This window comes from Ursus americanus, chromosome 16 (assembly GCF_024610735.1).
Source record: "Ursus americanus isolate L20-20 chromosome 16, mUrsAme1.1.p, whole genome shotgun sequence".
Lineage (NCBI taxonomy): Eukaryota > Metazoa > Chordata > Mammalia > Carnivora > Ursidae > Ursus > Ursus americanus.
This window is the reverse complement of record NC_142142.1, coordinates 25,938,485-25,963,255: the sequence shown is the minus strand read 5'-3', so window position 1 is coordinate 25,963,255 and position 24,771 is coordinate 25,938,485. Positions and strand designations below refer to the sequence as shown.

The 24,771-nt window shown below is 36.3% G+C and overlaps 1 protein-coding gene across 5 annotated transcripts in view; it reads left to right on the top strand.

Annotated features, from left to right (window-relative positions):
• Positions 1-24,771, top strand: part of CNTN5 (contactin 5) — a 1,325,220-nt gene that overhangs the window by 744,753 nt on the left and 555,696 nt on the right. For 4 of the 5 annotated variants that reach the window (XM_045790825.2, XM_045790823.2, XM_045790824.2 and 1 more), the window contains one exon: positions 15,061-15,282. The exons of the other annotated variant lie outside the window; for it this stretch is intronic. In XM_045790825.2, the coding sequence (XP_045646781.1) occupies positions 15,061-15,282 (222 nt within the window). The remainder of the gene's footprint in view (positions 1-15,060; positions 15,283-24,771) is intronic. 5 annotated transcript variants of the gene reach the window in all.

Here is a 24,771-nt window from a genome sequence, read left to right as displayed (position 1 = left end):
GATTAAGGTGTAGAAACTTTCATGATGTATCTGTGCATACAACTAAATATTTACTATTGAAAAAAGACAAAGTTTTCCAAATTTTAAATCATTATGACTTCAAATGTAAATAGTGTATCTGAACAGGAGTGGTAGAAATAATTTAGAGCTATGTTTCTTTTTACTCTATAAGTATGTCTATTTTTCAATCTTAGGCAAAGAACACTAGAAATACAATGCTGTTAATTTTTTTTCCCTTATACCTTAGAAGTACCACAGTTTAGATGCCTGACTTTGGTGCTTTAAAAATGATGAATTTAATCTTCCGCATTTCTTTTCTCACTTCTCCAGCTAAAACACTATAAAGTTTACATATAATACAGTTCTTGAAGGAACTGCTGATCTGAAACATAGAGTAAATTTGACTCAGGCTATTACAAACTCTCCTCTGCCATAGATGCACACTACCAAATTGAAATGATCTACATTATTTATAAATTATTAACCATTTCTAAATATGCTTCACATGACTGACTTCACTGAGGTGTTAACATCCATCCTTGCAAGCTTCATAAGGCTAAAGTTGCATGGTTAACATTAATTCTCATCCAAGAGAGGACAGCCATAGCAATTACCCTGAAAAATGTCAGATATCAAATTTCTTTATGCTGACTTCGATGCCAAATTGAGTCACACTGCAGGCTTCGATATTGTATGACTTCTGCTTTTTCTGTACACTGTGTCATCAATATACGGTGTCACTATTTGCTCCACTGATTTATGAGTCCATGATTAAGCATTAATATTATTCAGAGCGTCACATATCATTTGATTTTATAATTTATTTATATTTGTTATATGAGCTTAAATAAATATCTAAAATCAAACTAGAATTTAATTTATATAAAAACTTGTCATTTCATGAATTTTTGGTGTTGCTTAGACTTATTTGGCTATAAAAATTAATACCACTGTGTGGGGGAAATGACAGAAAAGCATTTAAATACAGAATACAATAGTGATGTTCTAGTTTTCTCATCAAATTTTACAAGCTTTGAAGTTCATTGTAAGCATGTTTTTCACACTTAGGGACAGAGATGCAATTCTGAAGTTGACTTGGTATCAGAAAATTTAGGAAATTTTAAATATGGTAAGGGATTATATATTTTAAAATGTATCCTCTATCACATTGACATTTTTCATCCTACTTATTTATAAATATTGCCATAAAAATTCTAGTTCTACTAATTCTAATCCATTATCTCATGAATATTATTTACACTCAATGGCAACGATATCTATAAAGTGACCTTTAGGTAAATGGAAAAGTAATATTATTAGTTCCAAGACTGCAAGTGGTGGCAATGTCATTCTGACTTAATAGACTACAATTTTATTAAATAATATAGGTTCAGTGGTCCCAGGGTCATTTGATTAGGAAATATTTAATGAAAGCATTAATATTTACTCCTACCCAACTTCCAGCTGGAATTTCATGGTGAGAGAGCACCAGGTTAATTGAGTTTTATCACCAAATCTCTAGACCACTTTAGAAATAACTTAATGCACATTCCCTAAGGTCTGATCTATGAGCAGTGAGAAAATAGAAGAAAAAAATGATTAACATATAACTAGATTCTGCTGACATCTTTAGCATAGATATTCATTAAAAGTTTGAGCAACTGATGAAGATTTCTCTAACAAAGAATTCTGAGTCACTTTTCCTTCCAAACCCTGAACAGGATGATGGAGAAAAAATGAGTAGGTCTTGCTTTAGCCAATAGAAACACAATAATATATAGGCAACGAGTTTTCTATAGATTCATAATTTCCATTAGTGGTCAAATTTTTTTCTTAAGAATTTACTCATGAGAATATACCTATCAGGAAAATAAAATTGTGACTACCCCTCTTCCATTTTCCACTCTTTTAATTCCTCAAAGTAAAATGAGTATTAAAATTTGGTACTTGAGGCACCTGGGTGGCTCAATAGGTTAAGCATCTGCCTTTGGCTCAGGTCATGATTCCACGGTCCTGGGATCGAGCCCCACATCAGGCTCCTTGCTCAGCCAGGAGCCTACTTCTCCCTCTCCCTCTGCCTGCTGCTCTGCTTACTTGTGCTCTCTCTCTGTGTCAAATAAATAAATAAAATCTTTTTAAAAAGTTGGTATTTATATTTTCATTTTGTAACCCAATCAAATCTGGAAGGCATTAGCCCGATATTCAGTTATGTTCACCAGGGGTAATAAGTGCAGATAATAATAAAAAATGATATAGTTATCATTTATTGAGTTCTTACTATGAACCAGGCAAATTTCTAAGTGCTTTATGTGTGTTACTTTATTTGATCTTTACAACAACCTATGAGGGAAGAACTATTGTTATCTCCATTCTAAAGGCAAAGAAACTGAGGCATAGAGCTATTCATATTTTGTCCAAGGCCACAGATCTGCTATGAGGTAGAGTTCATATTTAAATTCAGGCAATCTAACTTTGGAGCCTATTTTGCAAACAGGTTTACTGACAAAGCACTCTCATTCAAAATTCTCAATCAATAAAATGAGTAGCCAAGGTGTAGGAGGATGTATACCCCAAAGTCAAGAGAAAAGTGCTCATTGCCAGGAACTGAGTCAGGATGGCAACAAAGTAAAAAAGTTAGATGTTGGCAAGTATCCTCTCAAAGCACTTTTTTTTTCTTTTTTTCCCCCTTTTTCTTCATTACATGTATCATAGTTCTTATTTTTAGGTAGTTTTAGAATAATTTTATTTAATGTTCTTCTGCTAATATTTTACCAATTTACAATCTTCTACCAGTGCTCATATTTACTCACAACTGTATACTTAGTTCCTAACACATAGAATTTCAATGAAGAGTTGTTGAGGGGCACCTGAGTGGCTCAGTCCTTAAGCGTCTGCCTTTGGCTCAGGTCATGATCCCAAGGTCCTAAGATTGAGCCCCACATCAGGCTTCCTGTTCAGTGGGAAGCCTACTTCTCCCTTTCCCACTCCCCCTGCTTGTGTTCCCTCTCTTGCTGTGTCTCTTCGTCAAATAAATAAATAAAAAATCTTAAAAAAAAGAGTTGTTGAAAAAAATCAGTGAATGCTGAATGAGAAAGGAGTGAATTAGGGCAAAAATGATGTTTAAGTTTGATGAAAGAAACCTAGGGGTTATGTGTAGTAAGAAACCAGTCCAGAGCCCAACAGTGTGTCACTTAGCATTTATTTTTCGCTGAGCCTCTTTGAATCTGGGGCCTAACCTATACTATTATTTCTTTTTTCTTTCTTTCTTTCTTTCTTCTTTCTTTCTTTCTTTCTTTCTTTCTTTCTTTCTTTCTTTCTTTCTTCTTTTTTTTGTGTTCCTATTTCTTAAATGACAGTTCTTAAACTGATGACTAAAAACAGGTTCTGAATCCTGTATAGGATTTACCAAGTTATTTATCTCAGAAGATGCCTTTCAGTGACAGAGGTCAGGAAATGTTTAGGAGCTGAGATAGAAGCACAAGAGAGAGAGTAAAGAGCAGTTGACTACAAGTTAGAAGTTGGAATGAGCATTGGAAAACATTGAAATATGAAAGACTTAGAGCTGGTCTCACGTAACTGAGACCAAAATAAGGTGAAATTTGTCTGGGATGGAGCCAGTGTTCATGAATAAGTTCATTAACGTAGTTGTAAGTAAACCACAGATCGTTCCTGCCTTCATGGAATTTACAGTCTGGGAGTATTGGTAGAGGATTACGAACTGGTAAATTTAGTAGAAGAACGTTAAATAAACAAAATTATTCTAAAAATTTATAAAACTAAGAACTATGATACATATAATAAAAAGGAGAAAAAAATTAAAAAACCAGAGTGACTTGAAAGGAAACTTGAAAAGAAAGGGGGGGGGGAACTCTTTTATACTTTATCACCATCATGACTCCATTTAAATGGAGAAGATATTTTTTTATACAAACATTTAGAAGCTGAGAAGACAAAGAAGAACTAGCTAAGGAGATAAGGAGTAGCTAGTGAAATAAGAATAAAAACAGGAGATTGTAGTGTACTGGAATCACATGAGGAAAATATTTAAAGAAAAAAAGAATGGTTAACCATGTTGAATATTGTTCATAGGTGAAAACTGATCTTTAGATATAGCAATAACCTAGTCATTGTTCACCTGGAAGAGAGTCATTATTGTGGAATATTATCAGCAAAATTGTTTGCAGTAGGCTCAAGGGAGAATGGCAGGAGAGGAATTGAGCACAGAGACCACTGATAGCACTTTTCAAGAAGTCTGCTGTAAAGGAAAATCAGTGGGAGGAGTGGTAAGTTCAGATAGTTTTTTTTAAAAGGTTAGATCAGTTTTTGCATGGTTATGGGAATAATCTAATAAGGAGACTAAAAATTGGTGCTGAAGGAGAAATGGAGATTTTTAGAAACACTTTTTCCTTCTAAATTTTCTGTTTTTTTCCAGCTGCACTCAGGAACACAGCATGTTGACAGTTGGGTTTAAAGTAGACAGGGAGTTCAGTCTGTGAAAACAAGAGAGGGTAAGGGCCAGTGTGAGTGAAGGAACGTTGAAGGAAGTAACTAAAGTAGTGAACCACAAGCTCTAAACTGTATAGGGAGGTGATTGAGGAAATGAGAGGACTGTAGGGAGGTGAAAGGGTATTAAAATCAGTAGCTTGTAAATCTTGAAGAGGTTAAGATCTTAGAAAGAGGTGAGCAATAAGATGAGATGGACAGAAATGCAAACACCTGAATTTAAATTTAGGAAGGTGATGCAGTATTTTTCACCCTCAACTGAACCCTGTATGTGTTAAATGAATTCAGTCTCCCAAAGTTGGGGGTTAAATAAAGTTTTAGGATGGAAACCTCACTTTCCCACTTATTTACAGTAATGTGTCTACTTTCCAGAGCTGAGGGTCCCCAGAACTGGGAGTAAAGAGTGGAGAAATTAGAGATGTCAGAAAAGGAGGCTTGACAGCTAGGAAGGAATCAGGTAGAAGAGTTGGAAATGCCCCCAAGAGAAGGAGACCTCACTGAATTGATAATCATTTACACTCACACCAGGAGACTATTAGATGTCACAGGCAGAGGCCAGAGTCTATATGTCCAATGCAATGGAATTGGCACTGCAAGGATTCCAGACTCTTTTACAGAGCTTGGAAAGTCCTCTTCACCTCCTGGATCTGACCACACTTTCACATTCACTGGGGATTTTATGTGGAGCAGTAAGGCAGCTTTGCTGCTATGGGACACCCCTTCTCTTCAGGGCCAGCCTTTCCATACTATCTTCAACAGTGTTAACTGCTCTCTCATCAGCATTGAAAGACTCTTCCCTTCTTTTTAGTAACTTCACACTTTCCTGCTTTTCCTCTTCCCTTTCAGGTTTCACTACCTATGCTATTCTCTTAAATGCTGGTGCTTCTCAGGGTTCCATTTTCAACACTCTATTCCTCATTTTATGTATTTCCTTGCGAAGCTCATCTATTCTTATAGTTTAATAACCATCTTTTTGATTACCATTTAATAATCTCTCATTTGCCTGTAACTCCCTTATGTTTACAAAATTTTCTAATCAAAATTAATGCCCTGAGAAGTACTTCCAGCTCTCCACTTCCCCCAAACTGAATTCATGAGCTTTCACCTCATGCAAATGCCTTTTCCTATATCTTTGTCCATCGTCTAGTAGCACAGAGTATCCCCAAATTCTTATTTTCCATTCCTTGCCTCTAATTTAATAAATCAGTAATCCTAATGATTTTATTCCCATACACATTATATCCTCTTGATTCCTGACTAATCTTTGCCTTTATAAAAGCTCTAGGCTCTTGATATGTCTTTATTTTTTTCTTTTGTCTTGTTCCAAATGACACTGCAGCCGGAGGGATCTTTCTAAAATTTATATTGCTTTCCTTTCAGAGTCCTGCCATTTTAGAATGGCATAGGAGGCATTTCTTCATCAGCCCCAGCTTACCTAATCCAGCCTTACTTCTCTCCCTCACACTCTGAGCTCCTGATTATTTTAATCTACCAAGCACACCCTGCTGCCTTTCCTTTCCAGGTATTCATATATTTTCTTGCCTTTTTAGTGAATCTTTCTTTCCCTACTCAGAGCTTTGCTGAACTAATCACTAATGGTCTTTCAGGACTCAGATTAGATAAAATTCATCTGGGAAGCATTTTCTGATGGCCCTAGACTAGATGAGAAGATTCCCAACCCATTAGAGGGAGCCCTTAACTCCTTGAATTTACCTTCTTTCACATTGGCTTAAAATTCTGGTAGAGTTGCCTTTCTTCCTCATTATAGCACAAGCTCCTTGATGCCTGGTGCAATAAATATCTTGTTCACCTTTGTATCCCTAACATTTAGCCCCTACTGAGCTCTCATTAACTGTTTGCCGAATACATGAATGAATGAATAAATTGTCGGATTTCTAATAACAGCTTTGGGTTCACTTTAATTGATGAAAAAGAAATCTCCCATGCAAAGAGAGAGGGAGTTAAGAGAGAGAGGGAGTTAAGATGGCAGAGGAGTAGGGAACCCCTTTTTCAACCAGTCCCTGAGTTGAGTTTGATAGGTATCAGAACAGCCTGAACATCCATGGAATCAGCCTGAGATGCAGGAAGATACATGTGGATCTCTACAAATGAACATCTCCAGCACTGAGTATTGAGGTACAAAGCGGGGAGCCATGAGACCACGCACAGATATTGGAAGATAAACGGAAGAGGGAGGGAGCCGCCGTGTTCGGGTGCCAGGACGCAGTAGCCACCTCCACGGGGGAACGGGTGGACTCACAGACCGGCACCCACTAGAGAGCAGACTGAGACCACGAGCCAGGGAATGCACACCACCAGACTGAAACGGAGCTCCAGTGTGATCACTGGAACCAGACTGAGACCGGGAGCTCCAGGAGTGCGCGGGGGCGGCTGGCGGCTGGCAGGGTTAGAAACACAAAAGACAGAGATGCTCCAGCCCTGGAAGTGAGGGCTGGGACGCCGGGTGTAGGGCGCATATCCCGAGACACTGCAGGGTTGAGCAGCACCAACAGAAACAGAGTCAAAGTGGCCAGAACATCAGTGGAGAATGGGCTGCGATCCCTCTGTTGTGCGACAGAGGCTGAGGTTCCGACACTGCTGCTCTGACTCTCAGAAGAGGCACAGCAAACCGCCAGGGAAAGCTGCCAGGGAAAGCTGCCAGAGAACAAAAGTCTGGAAATACCGGCTCACAGTCTGCCCATCCCCATCCCCCTTCACAGGGAACAGGAAGAAACTACCCAAACAGGGTTGCCTGAGTATCAGCACGGCAGGCCCCTCCCCCAGAAGGCAGGCTGAAAAATCAAGAAGCCCACATCCCTAAGGTCCCTATAAAACAAGGGGCACGGCCTGGGTCCTGGTCAATAATTTGGGTGATGGACAACCCCACAACCTCTCCTCATCAGAATGACGAAAAGGAGAAATCCCCCCAGCAAAGAAAAGACAATGAGTCTGTGGCCTCTGCCACAGAACTAATGGATATGGATATAACCAAATTATCAGAAATGGAATTCAGAGTAACTATGGTCAAGATGATGTGTAGATTTGAAAAAAGTATTAACAAACATGTTAATGAGAATATAGAATCTCTAAGGGCGGAAATGAGAGCGAATCTGGCAGAAATTAAAAATTCTATGAGCCAAATGCAGTCAAAACTAGAGGCTCTGACGGCCAGGGTCAATGAGGCAGAAGAACGTATCAGTGAATTGGAGGATGGGTTAGTAGAAGAGAAAGCTAAAATAGAATCTGCACTTAAAAAACTCCATGCGCAAGAATGTAGGTTACCGGAGATTACTGACTCAATGAAATGTTCCAATGTCAGAATCATCAGCATCCCCGAGGGGGTGGAGAAAATGAGAGGTCTAGAAGAGATATTTGAACAAATTGTAGCTGAAAACTTCCCTAATCTAGCAAGGGAAACAAACATTCATGTTCAAGAGGCAGAGAGGACCCCTCCCAAGCTCAACCACGACAAACCTACGCCAAGTCACGTCATAGTGCATTTCGCAACTATTAGATCCAAGGATACAGTATTGAAAGCAGCCAGGGCAAAGAAATTTCTCACATACCAAGGCAAAGAAATCAGAATTATGTCAGACCTGTCTACACAGACCTGGAATGAGAGAAAGGGTTGGGGGGCACTTTTAAAGCTCTTTCAGAGAAAAACATGCAGCCAAGGATCCTTTATCCAGCAAGGCTGTCATTCAGAATTGATCGAGAAATAAAGACCTTCCAGAATCACCATCATTGACCAATTTTGTAACCATGAAACCAGCCATACAGGAGATATTAAGGGGGGTTCTATAAAGGTAAAAAGGCCCAAGAGTGATACAGAACAGAAAGTCACAATTGATAGAAACAAAGACTGTACTGGCAACATGGCATCATTAAAATCATATCTCTCAATAATCAGTCTCAATGTAAATGGCCTAAATGCTCCCATAAAACCCCACAGGGTTGCAGGTGGGATAAAAAGACATGACCCATCCATTCGCTGTCTACCAGAGACTCATTTTGAACCTAAAGATACATTCAGATTGAAAGTAAAGGGATGGAATACCATCTTTCATGACAATGGACCTCAAAAGAAAGCTGGGGTAGCAATTCTCATATCAGACAGATTGGATTTTAAACTAAAAACTATAGTTAGAGGCACAGAAGGGCAGTATATTATCCTTAAAGGGTGTATTCAACCAGTGGATATGACAATTATAAATATATATGCCCCCAACAGGGGAGCAGCAAGATACACAAGCCAACTCTTAACCACAATAAAGAGACATATAGATAAAAATACACTAATAGTAGGATACCTCAACACTCCACTCTCAGAAATAGACAGAACACCCATGCAAAAAATCGACAAGGAAACAAGGGCTTTGAATGCCATACTAGATGAGTTGGACCTCATAGATATATATAGAACACTACACCCCAAAACCAAAGAACACTCATTCTGTTCTAATGTCCATGGAACATTCTCAAGAATAGACCATGTTCTGGGACACAAAACAGGTCTCAACCAATACCAAAAGTTTGAAATTATTCCCTGCATATTCTCAGACCATAAAGCTTTGAAATTGAAGCTCAACCTCAAGGAAAAACTTGGAAGAAACTCAAACACTTGCAGACTAACAACCATCTTGCTCAGGAATGATTCGGTAAACAAGGCAATCAAAAATCAATTTAATCAATTTATGGAGACCAACGAGAATGAAAACACAATGGTCCAAATCCTATGGGATACTGCAAAGGCAGTCCTAAGGGGGAAATACATAGCCATCCAAGCCTCACTCAAAAGAATAGAAAAATCTAAAATGCAGTTTTTATATTCTCACCTCAAGAAGCTAGAACAGCAACAGAGGAAAGGCCTAATCCACACGCAAAAAAGCAGTTGACCAAGATTAGAGCAGATATCAATGAATTAGAAATCAGGACTACAGTAGAGCAGATCGACAGAACTAGAAGCTGGTTCTTTGAGAGAATTAATAAAATTGACAGACCACTGGCAAGACTTATCCAAAAGAATAGAGAAAGGACCCAAATTAATAAAATTATTAATGAAAAACGAGAAGATACAACCAACATCAATGAAATTGGAAGGATTATTAGAAACTTTTATCAACAGCTTTATGCCAATAAATTAAGCAATCTGGAAGAGATGGAGGCCTTCCTGGAAACCTATAAACTATCAAGATTGAAACAGGAAGAAATTGATTTTTTAAACAGGCCAATTAATTATGAAGAGATTGAGTCAGTGATAAACAACCTTCAAATAAGAAAACTCCAGGCCCGGATAGTTTTCCTGGGGAATTCTACCAAACATTCAAAGAAGAAATAATACCTATTCTCCTAAAGCTATTTCAAAAAATACAAACAGAAGGAAAGCTACCAAACTCATTCTATGAGGCCAATATTACCTTGATCCCCAAACCAGGCAAAGACCTCATCAAAAAGGAGAATTACAGACCGATTTCCCTAATGAATATGGACGCCAAAATCCTCAACAAGATCCTGCCTAATAGAATCCAAATGTACCTTAAAACGATTATCCAACATGATCAAGTGGGATTCATCCCTGGGATACAAGGGTGATTCAACATTCGCAAATCTATCAGTGTCTTATATTTTATCCAGAAACAAAAATTCAGAAATCATATGATTCTCTTAACAGATGAAGAAAAAGCATTTGACAAAATACAGCATCCTTTCCTGATTAAAACCCTTCAGAGTGTAGGGATAGAGGGTACATTCCTCACTCTCATAAAAACCATCTATGAAAAGCCTACAGAAAATATCATTCTCAGTGGGGAAAAGCTGGAAGCCTTTCCCTTAAGATCAGGAACAAGACAAGGATGCCCACTCTCGCCACTATTATTCAACATAGTACGAGAAGTCCTTGCAACAGCAATCAGACAACAAAAAGGGATAAAAGGTATCCAAATTGAAAAGAAGAAGTCAAACTGTTTCCCTTCACAGATGGCATGATACTCTATATGGAAAACCCAAAAGAATCCACTCCCAAACTGTTAGAAGTTATAGAGCAATTCAGTAATGTGGCGGGATACAAAATCAATGCTCAGAAATCAGTTGCATTTCTATGCACGAATAATGAGACTGAAGACAGAGAAATTAGGGAATCCATCCCATTTACAATAGCAACAAAAACCATACGTTACCTTGGAATTAACTTAACCAGAGACGTAAAGGACCTATATTCTAGAAACTATAAATCACTCTTGAAAGACATTGAGGAAGAAACAAAAAGATGGAAAAATATTCCATTCTCCTGGATTGGAAGACTTAACATAGTTAAAATGTCCATGCTACCCAGAGCAATCTACACTTTCAATGCTATCCTGATCAAAACACCGATGACATTTTTCAAAGAGCTGGAACAAATAGTCCTTAAATTTGTATGGAACCAGAAAAGGCCCCGAATCGCCAAGGAACTGTTGCAAAGGAAAAACAAAGTTGGGGACATCACAATGCCAGATTTCGAGCTGTACTACAAAGCTGCTATCACGAAGACAGCATGGTACTGGCACAAAAACAGACACTTAGACCAATGAAACAGAATAGAGAACCCAGAAATGGACCCTTGGCTCTTTGGGCAACTAATCTTTGATAAAGCAGGAAAAAATATCCGGTGGAAAAAATACAGTCTCTTCAATAAATGGTGCTGGGAAAATTGGACAGCTACATGCAAAGAATGAAACTTGACCACTCTCTCACACTATACACAAAGATAAACTCCAAAGGGATGAAAGACCTCGATGTGAGACAGGAATCCATCAAAACCCTAGAGGAAAACATAGACAGCAACCTCTACGACATTGGCCAAAGCAGCATTTTTCATGACACATCTCCAAAGGCAAGAGAAACAAAATACAATATGAACTTGTGGGACTTCATCAAGATAAAAAGCTTCTGCACAGGCAAGGAAACAGTCAAAAAAACTAAGAGGCAGCCCACGGAATGGGAGAATATATTTGCAAATGATGCTACAGATAAAGACTGCTATCCAAGATCTACAAAGAACTTCTCAAACTCAATACGTGAGAAACAAAGAAATCATAAAATGGGCAGAAGATATGAACAGACACTTTTCCAATGAAGACATACAAATGGCTAACAGACACATGAAAAAATTTTCAAAATCATTAGCCATCAGGGAAATTCAAATCAAAACCACACTAAGATACCAACTTACGCCAGTTAGAAGGACGAAAATTGACAAGGCAAGAAACAACAATTGCTGGAGAGGATGTGTGGAAAGGGGATCCCTCCTACATTGTTGGTGGGAATGCAAGTTGGTACAGCCACTCTGGAAAACAGTGTGGAGGTCCCTTAAAAAGTTATAAATGGAGCTACCCTATGACTCAGTCATTGCACTACTGGGTATTTACCCCAAAGATACAGACGTGGTGAAGAGAAGGGCCATATGCACCCCAATATTCATAGCAGCATTGTCCACAAAGCTAAATCGTTAAAGGAACCAAGATGCCCTTCAACAGATGACTGGATTAAGAAGTTGTGGTCCATATATACAATGGAATATTACTCAGCTATCAGAAAGAACGAGTTCTCAACATTTGCTGCAACATGGACGGCACTGGAGGAGATAATGCTAAGTGAAATAAGTCAAGCAGAGAAAGACAATTATCATATGATTTCTCTCATCTATGAAACATAAGAACTAGGATGATCGGTAGGGGAAGAAAGGGATAAAGAAATGGGGGGTAATCAGAAGGGGGAATCAAGCATGAGAGACTATGGACTCTGAGAAACAAACTGAGGGCTTCAAATGGGAGGGGGGTGGGAGAATGGGATAGACTGGTGATGGTTAGTAAGGAGGGCACGTATTGCATGGTGCACTGGGTGTTATACACAACTAATGAATCATTGAACTTTACATCAGAAACCAAGGATGTACTGTATATTGACTAACATAATATAATAAAAAAAGAAGAAAAGAAAAAAAGAAATCTCCCCTGCAACAGATGCAACTGTTTACATAACAAATGAAGCCCTGGTGTGGAGCACATAGCCAAATTAGCATTTGGCTCATCTCTGTTTGTACAGAGTGCTATAAGCCAATTACTGTAGCACTTAGTATGTATTTTGTTAATATATATTAGCAAGTAGTATATATAATAATCATATATACATATATGAAACACAACCTCAATGATAATCCTGGCTTTTTTGAGTCTTATTATGGCCCTTCTAGTTTCCACTGATTATCCTTCTCTAGGTTTAAAAACTATAAACCACATTCTCATACTCCATTTTAATTTTTACACTAGCATGGTACAGCTCTTTTTTTCTTTTCTTTTTATATGAGCAGGACGAGCAGCTAAAACACAAAGCAACAGACTACACTAAGAAATGAATAGGTTCAGAGAACACAACTACAAATTACTTTAAAGGAAAACTCATTCTCTTTTCAATTCCTTACACCTCTAGGTGCCAAAACTTGCATTTAATTCCAGGTTTTAATGGAGATTTTATGTCTACCCATAATCTATTCTCATATAGTTTTCCCAGGAGAGGTTAGCTATTTTCAGTTAAAATTGATCCACCTTCACCATACTTGTAGTTGAATACAAGGACTAAAGGACATGAATCTCTTAACAGCTCCTGATAGGCTTGGATTATACATATCATACTCAATTTAAATGTGGAGAACATCTAAATTGAACATCTAAAAACATACTTTTTCAAGTTTCAGAGAAATCATATTACAGTTTCACAAAACAGAAAATGTTACCCTTAATTCAATGTTTAACACCTACTAAAGTGCTATTTTCAAATCACAGAAATGCTTCTTGCATTCAAAAATATCTGAGGCAGTACAATGATTCTAAATAATTTTCAATATGAGAAAGCTTATTCACAATGATAAATAATTTTTTTGTTAAATTAACATCCATTAAATTCAAATGTCAGATACCCTCAACAAAAATGTGTGATTTTTAAAAATATTTCCAACATCAGGAAATTGTCAAATTCAATTGAGATTTGACATAGAAAAAAATTCCAATTCCTAGTTGTTCTTTAGATTTCATAATAATTAGTTTGTACTTTTAAACATTTGATCTACGCACTAACCTGACTCCTGGACACATAAAAGAGTTAATATAATCTCCTTCAGGCACTATATATATATATATCTTTTCTAATGAAAAGCCTTGGGAATTAAAGCAAAATGTGGTCAAGAAATTTCTTAATAATCAAATAATGTAGGAATTTTGTAACAGTGTCCCTACTTAATAATTAAAATCAAGTTATATAAATTATATAACAAAATCTACAAAACAGGTTTTGTCCAAAATTGTTTATTTTCCATTATGAATTTAACTGCTTTTCAAGAACATGGGGCATAACTTACAGTCTAGTCAAGATAACATGTTGCATTAGATACATTTCTTACTAAGTGATAAATTTTAGTCATGAAGATTCAATCTATAGTTAAAGGATATAACTGAGAATGTGTATATTTTTTCCCTTTTTCCTATTTTTAATAATAAACAAGAAACTGATCTAATGTATGTGAATGGATATTTTAATAAGAAGGCAAACAAAAAAAGAACTTAATTCCCAAATATTCCTTGCAAAGGAAATAAAGACTTGAGTTTTTGGATGTCTTTCTTCCTTTTTTCTCTTTTTTTCTTCTTCCTTCCTTCTTTTCCTTTCCTTTCTTTTTCTCCTCTTTCCTTTCTTCTTTCATGACTTTTCTCTTTTTCTCTCTCTTGCAGAAACCCAACATTGAAACTAGCAGAATTTCCAGAAAGTATTTTTATTTCCCAGGTTCATTCCCCCTTCTGTTTACCCACCTTTCTTCTTCCCTTTCTTCTCCTACTGATCTTCCTAGCTCTTACGTTCCATAGATAAGAGAAACCATATGATAATTGTCTTTCTTTGCTTGACTTATTTCGCTTAGCATTATCTCCTCCAGTCCCGTCCATGTTGCTGCAAATGTTGTGAAATCATTCTTTTTTATGGCTGAGTAATATTTCATTGTATATATGGACCACATCTTCTTAATCCAGTCATCTGTTGAAGGGCATCTCATCTTCCATGATTTAGCTTTTTGTGGACAATGCTGCTATGAACATTGGGGTGCATATGGCCCTCCTCTTCACTACGTCTGTATCTTTGGGGTAAATACCCAGTAGTGCAACAAACTGAGGGCTTCAGAGGGGAGGGGGGGAGGGAATGGGATAGGCTGAGATGGGTATTAAGGAGGGCACGTATTGCATGGTGCCCTGGGTATTATACGCAAGTAATGAATCATGGAACTTTACATCAAAAACTAGGGATGTACTGTATGGTGACTAAGGTAATATAATAAAAAATTATTATAAAAAAAGAAAGTATTTTTAAAATATAAAAGTAATGTTTTATTTTATATTATTTTATTTTGCCACTATCTCTGTAGTTTGCATTTGGTTGCAGCTCCAAGGGAAGTTAACAGTGTCTTCAGAAAAAATAATTTTCACAGGAAAAGTAAAAGTCTACTTGGAATTCACTTTTTATTATTATTTTCATTTACAGAATATTCTGGAGCTCTTCCTAATTTCCCTACTTCATATGCTGCTTTGCTAAGAATTAAAAAGAGTTCATCTTCATCCCTCTTTGGTTCAAAGACCAGACCGCGATACAGCAATCCTTTATTAGGAACACTGAGTGTTTCTTCACCAAGTTGGGGAGGAGCAGCTCAACATTATTATTCCCCCATCAATCTTTATCATTCCTCAGATGCCTTCAAACAAGATGGTAAGTGTCAAAGAAAAACTTCACCTGTTGAAGTTAAACATGAAATGAACACTTTTTTCAAGACTATTGTAATTGGGGTCAAGGCTTGCAAGGGGAGAGAGGATCAAGGGATCAAGGGGAGAGAGGTTAAAGTTAACTTCCTTACAACAGAAAGTGACAGAGTTGTTTTATTTTATAATAATTTTTTACTATGTTATGTTAGTCACCATACAGTGTATCTTTAGTTTTTGATGTAATGCTCCATGATCCATTATTTGCATATAACACCCAGTGCACCATGCAACATGTGCCCTCCTTAATACCCATCACCAGCCTATCCCAATCCCCCACTCACCTCCCCTCTGAAGCCCTCAGTTTTTTCCCCAGAGTCCATAGTCTCTCATGCTTCATTCCCCCTTCTGTTTACCTCCCCTTCATTCTTCCCTTCCTTCTCCTACCAATCTTCCTATTTCTTATGTTCCATAAATGAGTGAAACTGTATGATAATTGCCTTTCTCTGCTTGACTTATTTCACTTAGCATAGTCTCCTCCAGTCCCATCCATGTTGCTGCAAATGTTGAGTAATCATTCTTTTTGATGGCTGAGTAATATTACATAGTATATATGGACCACAACTTCTTAATCCAGTCATCTCTTGAAGGGCATCTCATCTCATTCCACAGTTTAGCTATTGTGGACAATGCTGCTATGAACATTGGGGTGCATATGGCCCTTCTCTTCACTACATCTGTATCTTTGGGGTAAATACCCAGTAGTGCAATGGCTGGGTCATAGGGTAGCTCAATTTTTAACTTTTTGAGGGACCTCTACACTGTTTTCCAGAGTGGCTGTACCAACTTGCATTCCCACCAACAGTGTAAGAGGGATCCCCTTTCTCCACATCCTCTCCAACATTTGTTGTTTCCTGCCTTGTCAATTTTTGCCATTCTAACTGGTGTAAGGTGGTATCACAATGTGGTTTTGATTTGAATTTCCCTGATGGCTAATGATTTTGAACATTTTCTCATGTGTCTGGTAGCCATTTGTATGTCTTCATTGGAAAAGTGTCTGTTCATATCTTCTGCCCATTTTTTGATTTGAGTTTTTAAGATCTGGAAAAGTGGAGGACATTAAGGGAGAGGTTGGTCAATGTGATTAGGGCAGGTAAGGGTAGAAAATTTTTTCCTTTCTTTCCTTCCATATTCTTTGGCTGGTCTAATAATTAAATTGGCATAACACAGAATAACAGGAGAAAATAAAATTTAATTTTATCCATACAGGAAGTGGACAAAGTAAGTAGCTTTTATACCTTTTAGACAAGGAAGCAATGAATTTGTGAAGAATTAGCAAGATAAATGGGTTTGGGCTTGAGGTAGTGATTAATGAAGAAGTAACAAGGTTTGTCTATACAGTCTTCTTGGCCCTAAATTCCCTATTTCTGGTGGTAAGGATGACTTCCACCCTCCTGGTAGAGAGAGGGTGCTTTTTACATGGGAAATTGGTTTCCTGCCTGCAGGGGGAGGAAGGAGAGCTAGAGTGGCCTTCTTACATCAGCTGTTTCTTAAGTAACTTCATTTCAAAATCGTCAATATACTGAAGTGGCATACTTTTAGATCGCATATTCTGTTCTTCTTTAGCCCTGTGAGTTTATTAACTTGTGCTTATTGAAGTTAGTCTCTTATCCTCCTATAGACACTGGGAATTAGGGAGACTTTTTGTCTTGACAATTGCATTTCAAAGGAATGGCTGCCAGGTCCTTGAGAAAGTGTACATTTAGCATTATTTCTGAGTGGAAAATAAATGATGTAGATTTCCAACACTAAGACATCAGTAATTAAGGACTACTGAATAGCTATTAAGGTTTGAACAACATTTTCTAGATGTCTGTTTTTTTGGAGTAATAAAGAAGGTTAGTTAACTGTCAGAGAAAAGCACTAACAACTGATTATTACCAGGGTCTGTTCAGGCTCTTTTGTATAGCTTATCTCAATAATTCTCTCAACAAAAATGTGAAGTGGATATTCTTCCTGTCTTCTTTGTAAATGGAAACTCAGAAGCAGATAAGCATCTTTATCAAGGTCACACTGCTAATAAGCAGGCAATTTTTATTCATGTATCTACTGATTTTAAGTTCAATACACTGAGTTACATTTCATTTATGCTTGATGAAGGACTACACACTCAAAGAAACATTTTGTAAGAACTAAACTATTTGGAAATATCCTAGAAGTATCATACTAGGTTGCTGCACCAAGCACAGGAAAATTCATGCCTCATGATTATGCCAGTTGTTGCTATGTGAGCATCATCTCATAGAGTTGGTATTTAAATTTTATTTAAGCATAATATTAGCTCCTTAAAAATGTTTTATTTTTTGAAATAGTTTAATTTTAAAATTCCCATAATGTGTTCTGTGAAAGACAATATTAAGGGAACTAGAAGACAAGCCGCAGACTGGGGGAAAATATTTGCAAAAGACACATCTGATACAGGACTATTATCCAAAATATACAAAGAGCTCTTAAAACTCAACATAAGACGACAAATGACCTCATTTAAAGATGAGCCAAAGACCTTAACAGGCACTTCACCAAAGAAGATACACAGATGTCAAATAATCATATGAAAAGATGGAACACATCACTTGTCATCAGGAAATGAAAATTAAAATGAGATACTGGTACACACCTATTAGAATGGCGAAAATCCAGAACTGAAAATACCGAATGCTGGAGAACACTCATTTTTTGCTGGTAGGAATACAAAATTTTACAGCCACTTTGAAAGACAGTTTGGTGGTTTCTTACAAAACTAAACATACTCTTACCAATATGATCCAAGAATTGCACATCTTGGTATTTATCTAAAGGAATTAAAAATTTATGTCTACAAAAAAACCTGCACATGGATATTTATAGCAGAAATATTCATAATTGCCAAATGTTGGACACAATCAAGATATCATTCAGGAGGTGAATATATAAATAAACTGTGATATATCCAGACAATGGAATATTATTCAGCACTAAAAAAAAAATGGGTGATTAAGCAATGAAAATGCATGGAGGAACCTTAAATATATATTACCAAGTGAAAGAAGCCAATCTGAAAAGAAACATACTGTATGATTCCAACTACTTAACATTCTGGGGGGAAAAAATGACGGAGACATAAAAAGATTAGTGCCAGTGATGGCGATTGAGGAAGAGATGAATAGACAGAGCACAGAGGATTTTAGAGCCATGAAAATACTTGGAATATCATAATGATGGATAGGTCATTAAATATTTGTTTAAACCCACAACACCAAGAGTTGACCCTAATGTAAATGATGGGTTTTGAGTGATCATATGTCAAATTATGTTTATCTTTAGTTTAAAAAAAAGTACCATTCTGGTGAGTAATATTGCTTATAGGGGAAGACATGCATGTGTAGGGGTGAAGGGTTTAAGAGAAATCTCTACCTTCCTCTAAGTTGTGTTGTAAATCTGAAACTGCTCTTTAAAAATAAAGTCTTGGGGTGCTTGGGTAGCACAGTCCTTCTGCTCAGGGCATGATCCCGGCATTCCGGGATCGAGTCCCACATCGGGCTCCTCCGCTGGGAGCCTGCTTCTTCCTCTCCCACTCCCCCTGCTTGTGTTCCCTCTCTTGCTGGCTGTCTCTCTGTCAAATAAATAAATAAAATCTTAAAAAAAATAAAGTCTTGTGGTGCCTGGCTGGTTCAGTCAGAAGAGCATGTGACTTTTGATCTTGGGGTCTTGAGTTTGAGCCCCATTTTGAGTGTAGAGATTACTAAAAAAGTAAACAAACAAGCAAAGTCTTTTTAAGATTCCTATTATATTAACTTTAATGTCACAGTCATTACACAGAGATGTGTTGGGATTTGTGTTTGTCAGGCATAATTATTGTATTGAATGGCAACAAAACAGAATGTATTGAGTGGTCAGAACTACAGGATACTCTTATATTTGGTAAATTTGGTATTAACTAGCATTCTGCTCCTTTTTTCTTTTGTTCCAAGTATAAATTAACATGGCTCACAATGCTAAATAAAATACAACTAGAAAATATGAATTCATGCACATAAAAATGATGAAAACAACAAAAATTGTAACATAAAATGGAGCCAAGCTTAAGACTAATTCAACGTGTCTACTGTAAGTGCCAACATACCTGCTATAAGCTAGTCCCCATTTGGGGTAATTAACAGTCAAGGAAAAATAAACTCTGGCCAGTTACATATTTTCTGGTGTTTCAAATATTAAAAAGTGAATTAGTCAGTAGAAGCATAGCTATTTCTGACACTAAGATCAGACAAATTTTTTTGGAGGATCTCATTAAGAGTTTGTTATTTGGTGTAATGACCAGTGACCTGAACATTATTCTTATTGTGTACATAACAATGAGTTTTATCAGCTTTAAAAAAGCTGATAAAAAAAGGTAAATGAAACCTAATCATCAACCACAAAATGAGAAGTAATTATCTAAAACTATGCTTCTTAGTTTTTAATATGCATATAATCACTTGAAAACCTTGTTAAAATAAATATCATTTCAATAGATCAGGAGTAAGGCCAGATAATCTGCATTTATAAAAAGCTCCCAGGTGATGTTGATGCTGCTAGTTGGTGAATCATGCTTTGAGTAGCAAGTCTCCAGGCTGGGGACTGGTTTGATATAACTTAAGTCTTTCACTACTCGGTTTAATCCATATTTAGAGTATCAGGAAGAATGGAGAGTCTGAGTATTTCCTAAGTAATCCTCCATAGTTATTGTTTTCTCATCCTAGAATTTGATAGATCTTGGCTAGATGTGACTTTGAGTTTGTTCTCTCAAGACCCTGACATATGGCTTTTGTCAGGTAATTCCCTTTAGCCTTAATAGAGAATAAAGTTGGGTTTGACATGCTCTTGTGAAAAATGAGAAAACTAACAAAACCTGAATAGAAAGTCATTCCACTCCTGCTCACAGAAGTACCCCAAGATAGAGTTAAGATTTTTCTGAAAAGTTTGAAAGTCTAGTTTGCAGAGAAATTTCGGAAAGCAATTCTACTCTTGTATATGAAACCTGGAGACAATGAAATACAAAAATATGTTCATTGTATTAAATATTTAATAACAAAAAATGGAGACAACTCAGATATTTATCAGAAGCAAAATGGATATACAAATCGTAATTTTTCATGTTTTGAAAAAATTAAAATGGTTAAAATGAATGAAGTATATATTTAAGAAACAAAATGAATATACCTCAAAAGATAATGTTTAGTGAACAAGGAAAGTTATAGAATACTATATATATTACACATGTAAAAAGATTAAAAATCAAAATAAAATATACTACTTATGGATATGGATATGTGGTACAATTTTAAAAACATGAATGTGAGGTATCAAGTTGACTATAATGCTTAACCTATCAGGACAAAGGGAGAATGAAAGCAAAGAAATGGCACGAGGATAGGGAAGGTAGATGACCTCAACTGTGTGATATTTCATTTCTAAAAATAAAAATCTGAAACTAATATGATGAAGATTGTACTAGGTAAAATCTAAAATGGTTCACAATGAACCTCACCTCCTACTATTTACAGTGAAATCCTTTCTCTTCAACTGTGGAATCTGCTTCTGGAGAATAGATTATGGCAAAAGCAATGAAATAGGACTTCCAACATTAGGTTATGAAAAACTCTGGCTTCCATCTAATTTCCATTACAAAGAAGAATGAATAATCAAGATCTGAATAAACAAAGTTCAACGGACCATAGAGATTAGCTTCCTAAAGAAGAATACCAACCTGTTCAGAGGATCACAAGATAACACAGAGAATTAAAATAGATGAATCTTAGGAAGACAACCTGAAAATTATGATATTGTGAAAAGAATCCTCTGTAGAAAATGTAGAAGTATGGTGAGGACATCCAGAAAATGAGCAAAGGTTATATGTTTATTATCTTATGGTTTCTGTGAGACAGGAACCCAGATGTGGCTTAAATGGGTCCTGTGTCTTTCACAAGGTGGGACTGTAGTCTCATCCCAACACTCAAATGGTATGGATCCACTAGTAAGCACACTCATATGTTGTTGGTAGGATTCAGTTCCTGAGAATTGTTGGACTGAGTGCTTTAATTATTCGTGGACTGTTGGTCAAAGGCCATTCTCAGCGATAACTCTCCACAGTGTAGCTCACAACATGGTAGCCAACTTCCAATAGCAGGAGCAAGCCAGAGCGAGAGAAGGCAAACAAAAAGACTTCAAAAAGAGTGTAATAGTCAGTCACCAACACTTGATTTGGGTGAGGAAGTGGAGATAATTAATGAATAAAAATTTTTGAGCTAAACTCATGAAGCAAAAAAGAGAAATGGAGCAGTACCTGGGAGAATGTTGCTCATTGGAGTCAAGCGAATTCCTCAGAACTATTTTGGTTTCAACTTGATATTATTATTTTAGATAATGATTATCATCACTTCAAATTTCATGTGCAAATGTTCTATCCAACAAGAGGTATTATCTAGTTTTAAAAAAAACTGAGTTGTTAATAATTACTCTAAAGTAGTTGTTTGAATATGAGTGTCATTTAATTGATTTAAAAAATTGACTAAGGTTTAAATCAGAAATTCTCATGGTAATATAGGTTAATTGAAAGCCCTTATGAGTCAGCACCTCAAACACCTGCAGAATATGCACTGTTTTTGAATTTATGATATGGACAAGGATTATTAACTACTGCTAACATGACACCTGTTTCTCCCTTTATAAATGAACTGCCAATAAACTGGTCTTTGACTTCATTTCTTTGTGTTGTTGTGGTTTTAGTAGGAGTAAACTTAAGTGTAGAGAGCATTTCATTTTTCTATTTATGAGTCGATGGTTAGTTTAAAATATTTTATCTTTCTTGAACAGAGAGGCAGTCTCGATTAGGAGTAATGCCAACAAGAAACTTTAGATTTACTAGGGAAGTCCACTCCTGAGATTCAGAGCCTGCAAAAGTTACATCAGGTGGAAAAATGGTGATTCTTACAAGGAGTTGAAGTGGATTTCTACATGGATTTTTACTAAGATTAAGCATATAATTTTGGATGTTTTACATTTCTTCAATTATATAAAAAACTTGTAATTTACATAACACTCTGAGTCTACCCAGCCTTTGGAGTTTCTACCACTAGTGTCTGACATGTGAAAGATTCCTGCAATTTACCGACTTTGTTGCCTCATATCCTCAGTACCTTGGGCTGAATTTTATTGTTGACATGGCTTATTTCCAGATTTGACTTGGCACATGGGCAATGGCATCATAACTCAAAGTAATCTCTGTGTTGACAATTTTCTGTTGTTTCTTCAAAACAACCTTTGCTGATAAATTGTTTTGGAGGACCAGATACAAAATTTAAATGTTCTTTTATAAGAATAAGAATTCCTTCTGGAAGGGGAAAAGGTATTTTAGTTGGATGATATACTCCTGTATAAAATCAGATCACTCCAGTTTCTCTCAGTTTAAAAATAGGCAAATACATCTTAATAAAACCTTGGAATTTTATGACCATTCATTGAAACTTTATGACCTTATTTTTCATTGTATTGTTAATTTTTAGAGCTGTTGTTATTGTTTTACATTATATGCTATTCTCTCCAATAACTATATGTCATTTGAGCAAAGACCATCTTATATACTCTTCTTTATCCAGTCTCAGCACTAAGAGCAGTGCCAGCTTACTAAGAGCTTAACAAATATTGTTGAATAAAGAGGAGATGAGGAACTTAAAATCTGAATTTAGGATGAATTTATATACCACGCTATACATTTGCCTGAATATTGTTTATCTAAACTTCATACTCTGGATTACAAATGAAGAGGTAGAAAAAGCAATGTCCTCCCTCTGTTGTCATGGTGGCCTAGTGGTTTGGCCTATAATCTTCCAAAAGTTATATGGAGTTGGTACATTTTGATCATCCTCATAAGTGATAGCATCTCTGAATCATCTGACCTTTCTTTTATAGCTATATTAGAAAATGACAAAAAAAATCTATTAGACTCTCAATTTATATTATGTGCACAGCATAAGGTCACTTACCCATGAAACATTCATCACAATGCTTTTTAATAAATAATGCTCTCCAATTCTTAGGAATCCTTGAAAGTTTGTAATGACAGTTTACACTTGTTTAACTTTTATAAAGAAACACTTTTAAGTTGAAAAGAAATTTAAGATTAAAGGAAGGTTTGGATATTTTCTTTAAGAATTCATTGTAGATGCTCACATGATGTGAAAAGTTTTTCTCACATTGTAACTGTGAATGTCATCATACAATGTAATTCATAATAAAACAATTCAAAACTTCTAGAAATTATTATATAAAATATATTAATGATCATTTAAAGTGCATTTTTTGTAACTGTGCTTGACATGTAGGCTGTTTTTTCTTCTAGATTATATTACTGATACACTTAGGCCACATTACATGAATAAACTAGACAAGGATATAAATTAGAGCTAACTAGCAGGTAGAGAGGGTTGGGGTCTGGCATTGAACCTAATCTTTGAGAAAAAGGACACAGAAGCAATTGTTTAAAAGAGGATTTCAATCTAAAGGGTAAGTTTAGGATCTAGGGAGACATTGTAATGTCTGGTCATGATCCAGGAAACAACTAGAAACATAAGGATCCAACACCAAGAAGCAAGGCTTCCCTGGGGAAACTAGCTGTAGGAGTTTCAGATTAGGTGATACTAGAACATCTTGGCAGGAAGAAAGTTAGTATCTGGGTGGCCTATTGATAAGTGACAGAGGAGTTAGGACCAGATACCAGCTTGATCCTAGCACAGAACTCTACAAAGGAAACTACTGTCTCCATAAACAAAATAACATGCCAATGCTTCAAGAAACTCCATGGGGAGGAAGGCAAATGGGCAATAAAGACATTGTTTTACAGTAAAGCTTTATCTTCCTATTCTGATATCTTTCATGGAAGACTACTGCCAACACTGTGTTAACTTTAGGCAACCACTGTTTCTTCTTTATTTTTTCTGGTCTAATGATTCTAAGAAGAGGTGGGAAGAAGTGAGGTAGTTCTGGTTGTCTCAGTAATTCAATGTTATCACTTTGCCTTAGAAAATGGAGCCCAGGAATGCTAAGTAACCTATAATTAAAATGCACAGGACTCTTAAATGTCCTTCCAGACATTCACATTAGACATGATTAAAATTCACTGTAGAATTTTCTGTGACAAGACTCCAACTCTATACTATATTACATACAAAATATTTTAAAAATATAATGGATATATCAATGCAAAAATTGTATAAATTACAGGACGATTATATTTAATTTTGTTAAGAATTTTACTAGGAGTTGTTGACCATTTAGAAAATCATAAAAATCATACCACCTAATGCTAATGCCAGTCACATTTGAATTATCAATACCACACTTGGATCAGTTTGTAATGATAGTCACTAATTCATGGGGATTTTATGAACAGAAACAAACTTTTGATTACTTCCTTATTTCTTTT